The following is a 13791-nucleotide window of genomic DNA, read 5'->3' on the forward strand; positions in this document are numbered from 1 at the left end:
AGTATAGAAAGATGAATAGATGGAACTTCTTTGCTCATGTCCCGATTTCTCACGAGAACACATTTTGTAATAGAGATGGAATAGTCCCTTCTGAATGGTTCAATAGAGTCATCCACAGTTCGTAAAACAAGATACCCTCAAATATGAAGAAACTGTTACGAAAAGGAATCAGTAGCGGCAAGTCAAATTTGATCTGTTAATGATATAAACGACAGAAGGCATGCAACGCGGCATGACGTAATCATCTGGGCGTGAAAATGATTCATACATTTGAGATCAATAAGTGCATATGAGGCACGGCAGTATCTGTAGTTTCGGTATTAGCATTCCAGGAAAACCCATAAAGCCGGTTTAAACCCTCCTTATTGTCCACTAAAACGGTATTAAAGGCAGATTACTCCAACACATGGCGCTTAGAGCGAAAGCCATCAAGGAACACACACAATGTTTGTCGCCAGTGTTGTTTAATCCTCTTGGCTTTAAGCAAAGCGATGGGAAAGAAACACTGAAATTCTCCTGTTTTGTTCTTTTTTTTTATTATTATTAGGGATTTCATTTTTTTTCAGTGCCAAGTTGATAGTTTGTGAAAAAGGCTTTGGAGTGGCAGGCGTGGTGACTGGATAAGATAAATGGAGGAGGGAGTAGACAGGAAAGTACCTCACCCACACAACTGTTGTGGACATCTGGACGTGATTCTGCCTTGCAGATGAGCTGCACAGGATGGAACACACCTTTATTTTTCATCATATAGTATATTGTCCTTCTGGGCATTTGATATGTCTATATAGAATGTAAGAGATTGTGCACTAGAAAAACAATCCAAGTCTGTAAAACCTTGTTTGCAGCTGATGGCCTGGTATGCGTTTGACTGCATTGACATTGGAAAAGGTCACTCAAATTTTTGAGAGCCTCTTCTAGGGGTCAGTATTGAAAAAGTAATAGTGTTTGCAACGTAATATGATACAAGTAATCTATTACCAGACTTTACTAGACCGTTCGTGTTTATTCTTTTTATTTATAGTATGATGTCACACAATTTACATTGTTAATGCAGATATCGCTGAAAAAGGATTTAGCATTCTGAAACTGCATTGTGACAAAAATGAACTGATCTGTATTGCTCAGTCAAAACTGTTCAAAACAAGTACAGTACAAACTAACCATTAAGATCTTATTATTGCATCAGTCTTTTAAGACTTCATACTGTACAGTCTATCGAAATGCTGTTACAATTTGCTTCACTTTTCTCAGGTTTCATAAAAGTCGGAAGTTACATATATAGAAGTCGTACATCCTCCAGTGCCAACAAAAGGCAATAGCAAAAACACATACATTCCAGATAGATTAAGACCAATCAAAAAAGATGAGCCAGCATCAACTGAATGACCAACGTAAAGATGTAAAAAAAATAAAAATAAATTTCAAAAAAAGTCATTCAGGCCACAGTCCAAAAGGTCCAGTTACCTTTAATTCAACCATCATCATGTTTACGATGTATTTTATGATTACTTCAACCACACTAGTACGAATGGCACACTTTTCAAAGAAGGTGCGAGTGTGTGATGTAAAAGGGTTGCTGGAACTGAGCCACTCTTGTCAGTAAACCACATAAGGAAACATTCAGACAGGCTTTTTTTTTCATATATATATATATTCACATCAGTCACTGAGCAAAATACGTGACTATGAAGAATTTTTACAGACAGCGAGCCTCCACGATAATGTCTTCATGTCCTCAAAATCTCACCCTGACCCGCATCTGAAACTCCCAACAGGTTGCTTTTCAAAAGTGTCAAGAACAGCACTTAAATGCACACTAATCAAGTGACAAAAGGGGGGGGGTGCACTAAAGAGAAACAGAAGGCGTGATTGATGAAATGTTTTCAGATGTAGAGTCCAAAAATGTTAATTTTCTCGCTTGGCTCACGAGCACAAACGGCTCACGCCAACCAAGACCTTCCATTGATAGAATGCTCGGACAAGCGACGGTCCTCAGACAGAGATGGATGCTGGTATGGATGAACGGATAAATAAAGACATCAAGACTCTTGATTGACACTTTGCTTTGTTTTCTTTGGTCCTTCCTCGGGTCTCCTGGCGGCCTCACGACTCTGGCTGGAAGTGTTCGGTTTAGGTGAACGGTATGGGATTTTTTTTTAAATAGGTTTTAGGTGAACTAATGAATACACACACACTCGCACATACATACACATACAAAAAAAAAAAAAGAGAGCAATGATGATGACATGTCAAATCGGTAAAATTACCGAATGAACAATACTGAGCTCTCAAGGAAAAAAAAGAAGAAAAAAAAACAACTCTTGATTGATTGGAATCTGGTTAGAATGCAGAATTTGGTGGTAGGTCAATACGCTCTTACTGTTTTTTTTGAGGTAACTGAGCAATCTCTGGGTTCATTGTTGCAACAATACAGCACAGATTTCTGGTAGTCAAACCAGTTAGACATGCAGGAACTGTGATTCTGAAAACCCAGTCTGTCCATTTTAATTAATACACTGTTCAACTAAATAAAAGAACCCTGGGTTATAGTAATACGCCACATGATCATACAACCACTAAAAAGGGCTACAGAAGATTTATTTTAAGCGTATAGTTGGCATTCACTTATAAGAAATGAGACCAAGGAACATTACGGTGCGGGTGTCCAACATTATCCCCTTCACACATTTAATAGCTTCAATAATTCATGAAATCAAGCAGTCAGCCAATCCAATCGTCACACAAGACCAGGTCCGCTTTTTTCGCGGCTCACTGCAAGTTTGCCATTCCTCGAATGACAACACTCTTTTGAACATCATACGTGGTTCTCTGCATTTTCACAGTGTCTGGAAGACACGACTCAATACGACCAGCCTTGTGACTCAAACAAACTGCCGCATTGGCTTGCCATTGACTGCCATCATTAACTCTTTTACTGCCAAAAACGTTAAATGACGTTTAGTAGGAGCGCCAAAGACGTTAAAAGACGGTCACCAAGTTTTTTTGGGTTTTTTTTGGAAACGGGTGGAGGAAAGCCTTGGCCAGCTGTGCTGAAAGATTGGGTAGGCGTCAGTAGAAGACGTGAGGCTAGCTAGAGTGTTGAGGGGACAATGGCTGAGGAAGCCATAATGTCGACCGGTTGCAAGCAGCTCACGCTTGAGCATTTTTTTCAAAGACGAAAAGCATCGACCAATGCTAAAGAGCACATTGATGACGACGATGATGATGATGGTGACTCCGAGGTTGACGCCGAAGTTGGAAGCGTTGACGCGGCGGCTATGATCACGTCATATAGCCTCACCGGCTAGCGATGCTAACGCCGGAAAACGCGGAGTACAACCAAGCACGCTCAGGCGGACGCTCAGGCGGACGCTCAGGCGGACGTTCAATCGGACGACGAAGAGGTGCCCCGAGTCCAATGCATATTCATCGGAGGAGTGGGTACAGTCTGATCACAGAGAAGACACTGGTTATGGACTACGATGCCACCATGAATGGAGCGGATAAGATGAATCAACCCCCGGTATAGGAACTGAAGGACATGAGGAAGCCAGACGTAACACCACCGTAACGTCACCGTATCATGATCCTGAGAGTAGACTTGATGGCAACATGGCCAAACACACACTGCGGTATATACTTGCTATTCTCCGGGAAAAAAAAGCCAGCAAGAAAGTGTAGCGTCTGCACGCTAAGGGGCCATCGCAGTGAAACTAATCTGTTGTGCAAATCCTGCTGCGTCGCCTTGCACGCAGGGTAGTGTTACAAAAAGAAAAACTGTATTTGAAACATCGACATAATTGTAAATAGTACCACAGTTGCACACATTTGTAAATAGTTTGCCAAATTGTTTTGTCAAATTGTTACACTATTGAATGTAAATAAACGTATTGTGCTATGAAAAAACACTTTTTCATTGTTGGTGGTAGTGTTTTACAGAAGTAAAGCACTGTTTAGGTGTGGCATCATTCATGGAAAAAAAAAAAAAGGTCTCAAATTCACTAGAGTGCATGAAATAATATCGTTTCACAAAAAGCTTGATTTCTCCGTTTTTTGTTTCAAAACAGAGCATTTGGGTGAAACTAACCATTTTCTATTGTTGATTACTGAAAAACGGAATAAGGTAGAAACAAACTTTTTTTTCTGATTAAAGATGAGAGTCCAATCTTTCATTTGGTAGTATGTGTGTTTCCATAGTCCAAACACAACATTTTCTGTGGAATTTTTCATTTTTGCTCACTGGGCTGTTTATATACAAAAAATATATATATTATATTTTTATTCGCCACACTTTTTTGCCGTGAAACAACTCCCACATAACACTTCTGATTTACGCCATTCAAATATCAACTTGCTTCCAAAATGCACACCTCCCGGGTTACATATATCATATTCTACAATTCTTCTACTATTCGCACAATTTAACGTTAAATATACACTTTTCCCCAATCTGTTGCAGGTTTGAATCCCACCTCCGACATTGCAAATATATCCATAACCGTTATGCTAAGTAATATACATGTATACCAACTGACTCATAAATCACATTTTAATGGAAAAAATATCCGCCTCAAATAAAAACCAAATATCAAAATTTATAGAAACATGGTCTACATATATAGATTTTTTTAACCTAATTCTGGTTACTTAATTCTGCCTGTTAGCGAGAGACACCACATCGTGATAACTTACATTGATGTTTCTGCATTTGGCAATTTATTATTATATTATATTATTAGTATGGGATTTTTTTTAATGGGTTTTAGGTGAACTAATGAATACACACACACTCGCACGCACGCGCACATACACATACAAAAAAAAAAATATATATATATATATATATATATATATATATATATATATATATATATATATATATATATATATATACATATATATATAAATTTTTTAAAAAAAAGAGGAGAGCAATGATGACGTCAAATCGAATGAACAATACTGAGCTCTCCAGAAAAAAAAAAAAAAGTATACCAACTGACTATCATATCAGGAAATGGATTATTATTTCACTGAAATGATTGAAGGCATGTTATCTTTCAGCATTAGATGACACTTTTCAAATATAAATACGCCATTAGCCATGAATTTGAACAAGTCAAGTTAGCTTAGCGCTTAGAGCAATTGCCTCCCACCACGGAGAACCTGGGTTCAAACTCCACATGGACCACATCTTATTACATTCGATGGTTCGATACTAATTGACTATCAAATCGGGAAACGGATTATAATTTCTCTGAAGTGATTAAATCCCACTTTAGACAGGTTGCAGTTCAAGTTTTCTTTTTATTCATTTGTCATTTAAATAAAATTTAATTTTTTTATTTTTTTTTTTTACACAATTTATCTTTCAATTTACTTCATAAGCACATGCATTCAAATCTTAGCATTCAGCTAATAGCATTCAGCTTTTCAGCATTCCCACGCAATTTCTGCTGAAATTGCACTTTGTCCATTTATTTGGTAGTATTTAGGTCAAAATTTAGGACGACGGTATGTGTTTTTTTTCTTGACTAATTAGAAAATGTCTAATTGTTATCTATCTTTGGTGTTATGGCAACTCATAAAATGACGGAAACTTTTAAAAACTATTTAAAAAAAATAACTGTCACGCTAGTCCAAACACTGAAAACGCATGTTTTCGAAAACATCTATATCACAAAAAAGTAAAAAAATAAATAATAAATAAAAAAGGGTTGTTGCTCTGTCTAAGTGATTAATGTGACTGTTAAGCATTTGGAAGTTGTTGTCCATACATGGAATTTAAAAAAGAACATTTAATGTGAAAACCATCACATATTGGAGTGATATTACATATTGTAGACTGCATGATTAATTTATGTGAATGACTTATGCAAGGCAAATTCCTCAAAGCCACATTTGGTTTGTGTGAAAATGCTGATGGAAGTCAACTCATGCTGAAAGAATAATTGATGTCATCATCCGGGAGATTGCTCTCATCAAAATATGTCATATAAATTGAAATATAACTGTTGAGCTTTCTCTGCTGATGTAATTCAGCTCAGATGGTACCAACATTTACTGTGGAAATGAAAGGGTTCATGCATATGGCACCAGAATTTTACAAAAATGAATAACCAAACATGAGGGAGTTATTCAGACGAGAGCCCGGCGTTTCACAGACAAAACTCCGGTTGATTGTGATTATATTGAAAGAAGTGATTATTTTATTTTTTTTGTTATGCATGGAAATCAAACTGGAAGTTATTATGAATTAAATAATAAGCAGAAAGTGAAATTAAACTAACCCAAACTTTATTTTGGGAGTCTAGGCAATAGTCGGGGGGCTCTGGGTTCATCTCTCAACCTCTCAATAAGGGTCACCTTCCTTATTGACCTGAGCCGGAAATATTTCTCCAAAAGGAAATGACTGCAACCTTCACTGCACTTAGGTCATGGGCTCGACTCCAGCAGAAAACTACAAAGAGCTTAATCTATTTATAGAAAAACACTGCATTCACAGTACAGTGATCACGGAAGAACAAAAGCAGAGAAGAAAGTTGGATGTGCCAACTCTCTTGGGAGTCTTTTCTCCTGTTACGTTTTTTATTTGCCTCTTTGATCGAATTAAACTGGATTTTGACAAAGTCCGTTTTGACATTTATTAGAAGTTGAAGTGCGGCTGCCACAAAAGTGTCAAAATCAATTAGCAAGATAATGACAATTCCATATAGATATAGTTTTGGGGTCCAAACTATGGCTTGGAAGCCATTTGCGGCCTGCCGTCCATTTTTCAGCATCCTGTATACTAATAATGACATCCGACAGCAATGCAAGTTTAAAAACAAACGAAAGTAGAGGTAGGCAGCATGAAAAATGTCATGTTGAAAAAATGGTGCAACAGCTACACTGACTAATAAATGTGTTTAGCATACGGCAGATCTTGTTAAATGAGGACAAACTTTCTCACCATACCACTGTGTTGAATACATTTAATTCATTTTTCAAAGCAAAAATGCTTTACTCCACAATTTTCTCCTCTGAAATTGCACTGTCAAGGTCTGATTTCACATCACATTGATCGGCTCCTTACAGATTGCTCTTGTTTTGGTTCTGAATGTGGAGATGGGATTCGGCTGCTGTTCAGTGCAGGGGCCGGTATATTCTAAGTGGGATAAGGGCGGTCGACAACCCGAAATAATGTTGAAAAATCCTGAACGATTAGTGACCATTGCGCCATCCTTCGATTTTTTTTTTCCTCGATTTTTCTTTTTTTTTTCTTTGATTTTTTTTCTTCCGATTTTTCTTTCTTTTTTTTTCTTTTTTTCTGTGCGGCCCCTAGTAGAAAAAGACCTAACTGATGAGTCTAATCCACATTAAAAGAATACACTAAAAAGACAACGTTGTAAATAATGCAATCTTGTAAATAATGCATTCTCAAATAATCTTGGTGAGTTCTCAGGAAACAGTAGATGGTCTTAAGACTTTGGAAATATGAACCCAAGGAAGGCCAAAGTAAGAATTTGCTAGCGTAGCATCCATGACTAATCTTTCCAATGTTATTGTGTTCACTTTGAATTTTTCACAGTGATGTTCCAAGCTGCTCATAAAGTGAAGCGCCTGTCTCAAAATATCTTGACGTTCATGGAGCTGAGGGAAAAGTTAGACACAACACTGTCTAACAGTTTGCTGAATATAAACAGAGATTTGTAATAACAAACGATCAAGGAGCGTCACTGGCAATTAATGCACCACTAAGGAAAAGGAAAACAATCCATTTGATTCACCCAAAACCTCTGCAACAATGAGCTGAAAAATGTGAGTTTTGCCGCAACATTCTCCAAAAATATGACATAATAACCCAAATCAAAATTGTGAATCATTGGCTTGAACAACCTGAGTTTACCCAAAAAAACTGACCTGATGCTCGAGCCATTTTCCACAACAACCTTTTGGATGTTCATATTTCTCTCATCATTTCACCATCTTTTTGGTTGAGAAACAGGAAGCGTTTTCAAAAGTTCAGTGTTTGGACTTTTTATTCAAGTCCTTGCAGGTGGCACATCTTTTTGGCCATTAAAGAAATAATAACATTCACGCCATCAAATTTATATTCAAGGGCAATGTGGCCTCCATTACACATAGCCGGGTGACAAGCCATTGTTTCCGCGGCCAAAATAATTAGCTTTCGCGCATTTTTGCGGCAAAATTGGTGTAAGTCAGCTCTCCCACCATTTACGTTCGTATAATTGGAAACACTGACATCAAGCTGAAAAAATGAGAAGTAAAAACACGCCAGATGGGAGTTTTTGAAGGCAACAAAAAGGCAAAAGGAGAGCAGGCTAAAACAATCATCGCTCGTTTCTCTCTCTCTCTGCCTCCCGTCACCGTCGGACAAAATGCGCCAAACAGCTGCCATTCTTTCCCAGCAGAGGGGAAGGTTGATCGTTTTCCTGCTGAAGTCATTCGGTTATTCAGCCTCTGTTTGAGTGCTTGGACAAGATATTAGCAGAGAGTTTGCCTTCTCTTTCTTCACTTAGAAGCCAATCAGTGAGAGATGACGAGTGCTTGTAATCAGACAACTGTGGGTACATGAGCAAAGCTAATCAATTGCGCACATTATAGCTAATTAAAAAAAAAAAAGAAGAGTTTGATTGTTGGTATGGCTTCAAATTTCCCTATGCAACGTCAGGTCTTGGCAAGAATGATGTCAAATGCCAGCGCCTCCGAATGCTGTGAACTCCCGCTTCCATTACAAATATCGTATTGAGCAGAATAATCATCCTTGTATCATAGCAGAGGTCTGTGTACCGTGTATTTAGTTTACGAAGCTAACGATATGTTGTTGTTTAGTAAATCAACAGCGCCGCAGCAGCCAAAAGTGCTGCACCCTGTTTTGCCTCAATTGTGTCATTAATCAAAAAAATCAATTCCGCACAATTGACCAAATTATTAACGGTCAATTAATCAATCATTATGGCCCATCTGTGTCTGCACACACTATGAATTAACCCTGGAGAACCCAAGAACCCTTTTCTTCTTTGGAAAATTATGAATTATACATTAAATGACTGCTATAAGTTCACTGAACACCAAAATATATGTTTTTTTCAATTTTAAGCCTTTTATTTTGAACTAGCTCAGAGTTGCTAATTTATCAAAATATATATATATATAAAACATACTCCTAGGCATTCTGCAACATGATAGGAAATAGATTAACAAAAAAAAACACAATTTTACCATCTGATGGTTTGCTGAGAAGATGGTTTTGTTTGGATTGATTTCCAGCTCAACAAAACAGCAGGTTGCCAGCCATCTTGTCACCACCACTCTGGCTCATGTAAGTGCAATATTCATCCACTAGATGGCCCCATGCAGGGGTCAGAAGTGGCACTCTGGACTTTTGAAGTTAAATTTGTAAAAAAAGAAAAAAGAAGGTCTTTGTTATTTGAGTAGCAGAATTTATAGGGGCCAAATTTGACCCCGTGGGTTCTCCAGGGTTTTAAGAAACTAATTGCTCAGTGGTCGTCTTAATGAACAGCCTAAACCGAACGGCATTTGTAATAGGAGCCATTCATAGAATTCAAAAAGGAGCAGTGAAATGTTTGTATGCAAACACAGGATCGCCCGGCTCGGCTCTATTTTAGACCACACGTGTGTGTCACATTTGAAGACGATAATGATTCCACGTTACCGTTCTGTTCATCCAGCTCATTGCCGATCTCCTGGCCCATTATCTTCTGCCGGCTAATGACTTCTGCGAGCGCGTCTAGACCTGCATCCTGGACTGAAACGACAAAGAAGAAATAGGATTTCAACTTGGGGGGGAGGAGCAGGTGGGATACATGATGAAATTGCCTTCTTAGGGGGACGAGAAGTGTGGTACAGATCGACCCTTGAGCCACGTGTGAGTCATTTAGCAGCCTCACTGAAACTATTTCCACTGCAGCAGGCCGAGATGGGGTGGAAAACAAAAACGACCTGAGAAGAATAGAAACGACTTGGCCCTCGCTGATCACCAAGTTTAACGCACAATCACAGGATTGTTTTTTTTTTTTTTTTTTTTTTATGAGCACGGTTTGAGGCGCTAACCATTACCCAGCTCCACCATAAACCCCCTCACGGGACTGGAAACCTCTAAGAGCTTGGGTTTCACTGTCGTAAAAATGAATCCGTGGTCCCAAATTGAAACTAACCAGAGTCCCATAATGGAGACATTGCAATGAAGTGTCACACGGAGGATTCTGGTGAGCTGACGTGTGGGTGTTCAAGTCATGTCCAAGCCATTTGGGGAAAGGAAGAAAACAGGCTGAGAGCATATCTTCTTGATGTGGGTAGTAATGGCCACCTTTCATGTGTTGGCGCACACACTTACAGATGGCTAATGCGCACTAAATCTTTTTCGTTGTGTCATATACTTTCATCTATTAATTTGCCTCTTCGCGCTAACTTAACTGTGTGTTTTACCGTCTCTTACTGGAAATACCCTCGTACTGTATTTGTGTTACAGTGACAAGAGTGGTTCCATATGGGTATGATCGGCTAAAGCCTGTATCTGCGTGAGTGCTACAAATTCAAACAAAAGTGTTTTAATCTTATTCAAGAAAAGCTGAAAATTGATTGCCAGATGACATCATTGTAGGAAAATTAATTTTGTATTCTGAGTTTACCTTCTTTTCTTTCTTTTTTTCTTCTTTTTTTTCAGGAAAGCTCAGTATTGTTCATTCGATTTGACATCATCATTGCTCTCCTTTCTTTTTTTTATTTAAAAAAAAAAAATAAATAATAAATAAAAATATATATTTTTTTTTTATACATATATATATATATATATTTTTTTTTTTGTATGTGGGTGTGTATGTGTATGTGCGTGTGTGTGTGCGTGCGTGCGTGCGTGCGTGCGTGTGTGCGAGCGTGTGTGTATTCATCAGTTCACCTAAAACCCATAAAAAAAAATCCCATACTAATAATATAATATAATAATAAATTGCCAAATGCAGAAACATCAATGTAAGTTATCACGATGTGGTGGCTCTCGCTAACAGACAAAATTAAGTAACCAGAATTAGGTTAAAAAAATTCTATATACGTAGACCATGTTTCTATAAATTTTGATATTTAGTTTTTATTTGAGGCAGATATTTTTTCCATTAAAATGTGATTTATGAGGAGGTTAGACCATTGGTCGATATTCAGAGTTTGTTTATTTTTCCAGTTAACAAGAATTGTTTTTTTTGCGATAGTAAGGGCTACAAGTGTAGATTGAAATTGTTGAGTTTACCTTCTATGATTCGTTGCTGCTGCTGTTTAATCTCTCCAAAAGTCAACCCGCTGGTTTCTTCGGATTCATTAATGAGCCACGGGTTGGCCGCGACGCCATCGCTCGCTCCCACTCCTCCTGCCATTAAGGTGGACCTTTAAGACAGTCATAACAACGATACGATGATTCTCATATTTGTGTTTGGTTGCTTACTTTTCTTTTCTCAATTTGTGCTTGTGCTGTATTAAGAGATAAACTGCTCCCTTTTTTTACTCAGGAAAGAAAATATAGTGATGTAATGACTGGTACTATGACATCTGATACCTCCATGTGTTGTGTTTGACCTCATAACTACAATGCCTGCAGAGTCAACATGGTGGCATCTGTAAAGCTGAAAGTTTACAGTGGAGTTTAAAGACAAAGTGACATAGTTCGTAAAATGGCGCCTTCAGGAAATCTGCTCATATTCACCACTGAGTTGAAAATAATTAGGTACAAGAGGCAAACACAATTGAATAGTGTTTTGTGGGAGTGATTTACTATTGGTGTGACTCACCTGTCGCATAGTTCTTGTGAGTTGGATTTTTTATTTTTTTTTATCTCTCTATTTAACACACTGACAATTTTTATAGCCGGTTAATGGTCAACATTTTAGGAATATTTGGTAGCATTGCATAGGGCTGGTTATCGATTCTAATTTCCTCACATGATTCTATTTCGATTCACAAGAGTTCAGTTTGAATCCACTTCTCCCGATTTGATTTGATCTGCTTCAATTCAATTGACATTGATTAATTATGGAACATTAATTCTTCTTAAAGATCGAGGGCATGATTCAAAACGACACAAATACATTCCAGATTAAATTTTATTCTTAAATGTGTTAAAAAAAATTGTGCTAGACAAACAAGGATGAGATGAAAATATTTCCATAATTGCAATTCAATAATTGTAAATGAAGATTCTGAATGGTCATAAAGTGCAATAAATCAGGTCTTTCATAAATGTAAGCAATTACTTCTAAATTCATGTGAACAATACATGTCAAGAAAACAGTAAGACACAAAATATGGCCTTTAAAATTCAAATTTCTTATGAATTTATGGGGAAAATGCTGTCAAAGTTAAAGCAATAAATAATTAACTAGAAAAATTCCCGCGGAAATTTTGAATGGGACTGCTGCCTCTTGTAAATGAGCTGAACAGTTTAAAATTTAAACGACTGGAATCGGTCAAGAAATGTGGAAGTTAACCATAATCAACATCAACTAAAAGTATCTCACTGTCCCTGAAAATGTATTTAAAAAAATGTAAATGAGATGAACAGTTTAAAATTCAAACGACTGGAATCGGTCAAAATAACTAATTAATTGATCACCAAAAATGATTGCATCATATGTTAACGCAGATTAATCGCACTATTAATTTGAGTGCAGATTATCCTTTAGCTGACAGCGGATGGTTACGTTAAAGGTAGCACAGGTTGTGTTTAAGCAATAAACATAACTACATGCATTAAAGTAAAGCATTTAATATATGTTTGTGTATGACAGTCAGAATATTTGTTCATGCCAAAATATGGGAGTCATTTTTTTCCCCATTTTAAATTATGCAAGTAATTAACTGATTAGAAAAAGAGGAGGATGAGCGTGTGCAGTGGATCAAAAAATGTTGACGACGCTCTCATAACATTAAATGTCGAAAGAATGAACACATAGCAGGTGCTCGTGAAATGTGGAGGGCAAAAAATTTAATTAAAAAAATATTTTTTAATGAAGTGATTAATGACGATTTATCAAAATTCTAAAATGTGATTAATCTGATTAAAAAATGTAATCGTTTGACAGTTTTAACACTCAATTCATGGTTTTATGAATCGATATCAGGCTCAAAAAGGAAAATCGATTCAATATCGATTATTCGATTTTTTTTTTTAACCCAGCCCTAGTATCGTATGCCACATAAACAACTGATTGTGAGAGGAAAATCAACTAATAAAAGTTTTGATTATCTTTACAATCCCGTCAGTCACGTTTACTTTCTCAATAAAATGCTTTAGATCACAGAAAAGATGAACGCATCTATTTACTCATTTGGATGGGAAAAAATAATAATAATAATAGCAGGTTGGTTTGTTGCTTGTTAATCTGTCACGGGACTGTGGAATGCTCGGCAACAAAGCGGCATCCCAGAGAGCAGCGCGCCGTACCGCAATGTGGTTTTCAAGCTATTCCTCCACTGATTGCTTAAAGCTGTCGCTGGAAGTCTTGTGGCGGCAGGTCACCGTGTGAGGCTGACTTCAACCCAGTCTGCTCAGATCAAGCCGCCAGCTGGTTGTAGCCCGTGAAGCCACATGCAAGCCAATCAACCGACGAGGACGTATTATTAGAAAACTGATGGTTTTACAATTTTTACTTTAGAAATTGGTTGCGGGCCACACATGACGTTTATCACGTTTCGTAATGCGATGATTATTTCAAGCTGCTTCTGATGTGGTTGGTAACCCAGAGCCGGTGAAGTATTGGGTCTAATCTCTCTGACATGTTTGAT

General features: G+C 37.5%; 1 protein-coding gene across 2 annotated transcripts in view; it reads right to left on the reverse strand.

Moving 5' to 3' along the window:
• The window catches only part of stx8 (syntaxin 8), a 53223-nt gene that overhangs the window by 35414 nt on the left and 4018 nt on the right, over window positions 1-13791 (reverse strand). For both annotated transcript variants that reach the window (XR_013294777.1, XM_077570825.1), the window contains exons 5-6: window positions 11264-11397; window positions 9677-9769 (exon numbers count right to left, since the gene is read on the reverse strand). Coding sequence is in view for 1 of the 2 variants with exons in the window: in XM_077570825.1 (XP_077426951.1) it covers window positions 9677-9769; window positions 11264-11397 (227 nt within the window). In the remaining variant the exon portion in view is untranslated. The remainder of the gene's footprint in view (window positions 1-9676; window positions 9770-11263; window positions 11398-13791) is intronic.

Source organism: Vanacampus margaritifer, chromosome 7 (genome assembly GCF_051991255.1).
Source record: "Vanacampus margaritifer isolate UIUO_Vmar chromosome 7, RoL_Vmar_1.0, whole genome shotgun sequence".
Taxonomy (NCBI): domain Eukaryota; kingdom Metazoa; phylum Chordata; class Actinopteri; order Syngnathiformes; family Syngnathidae; genus Vanacampus; species Vanacampus margaritifer.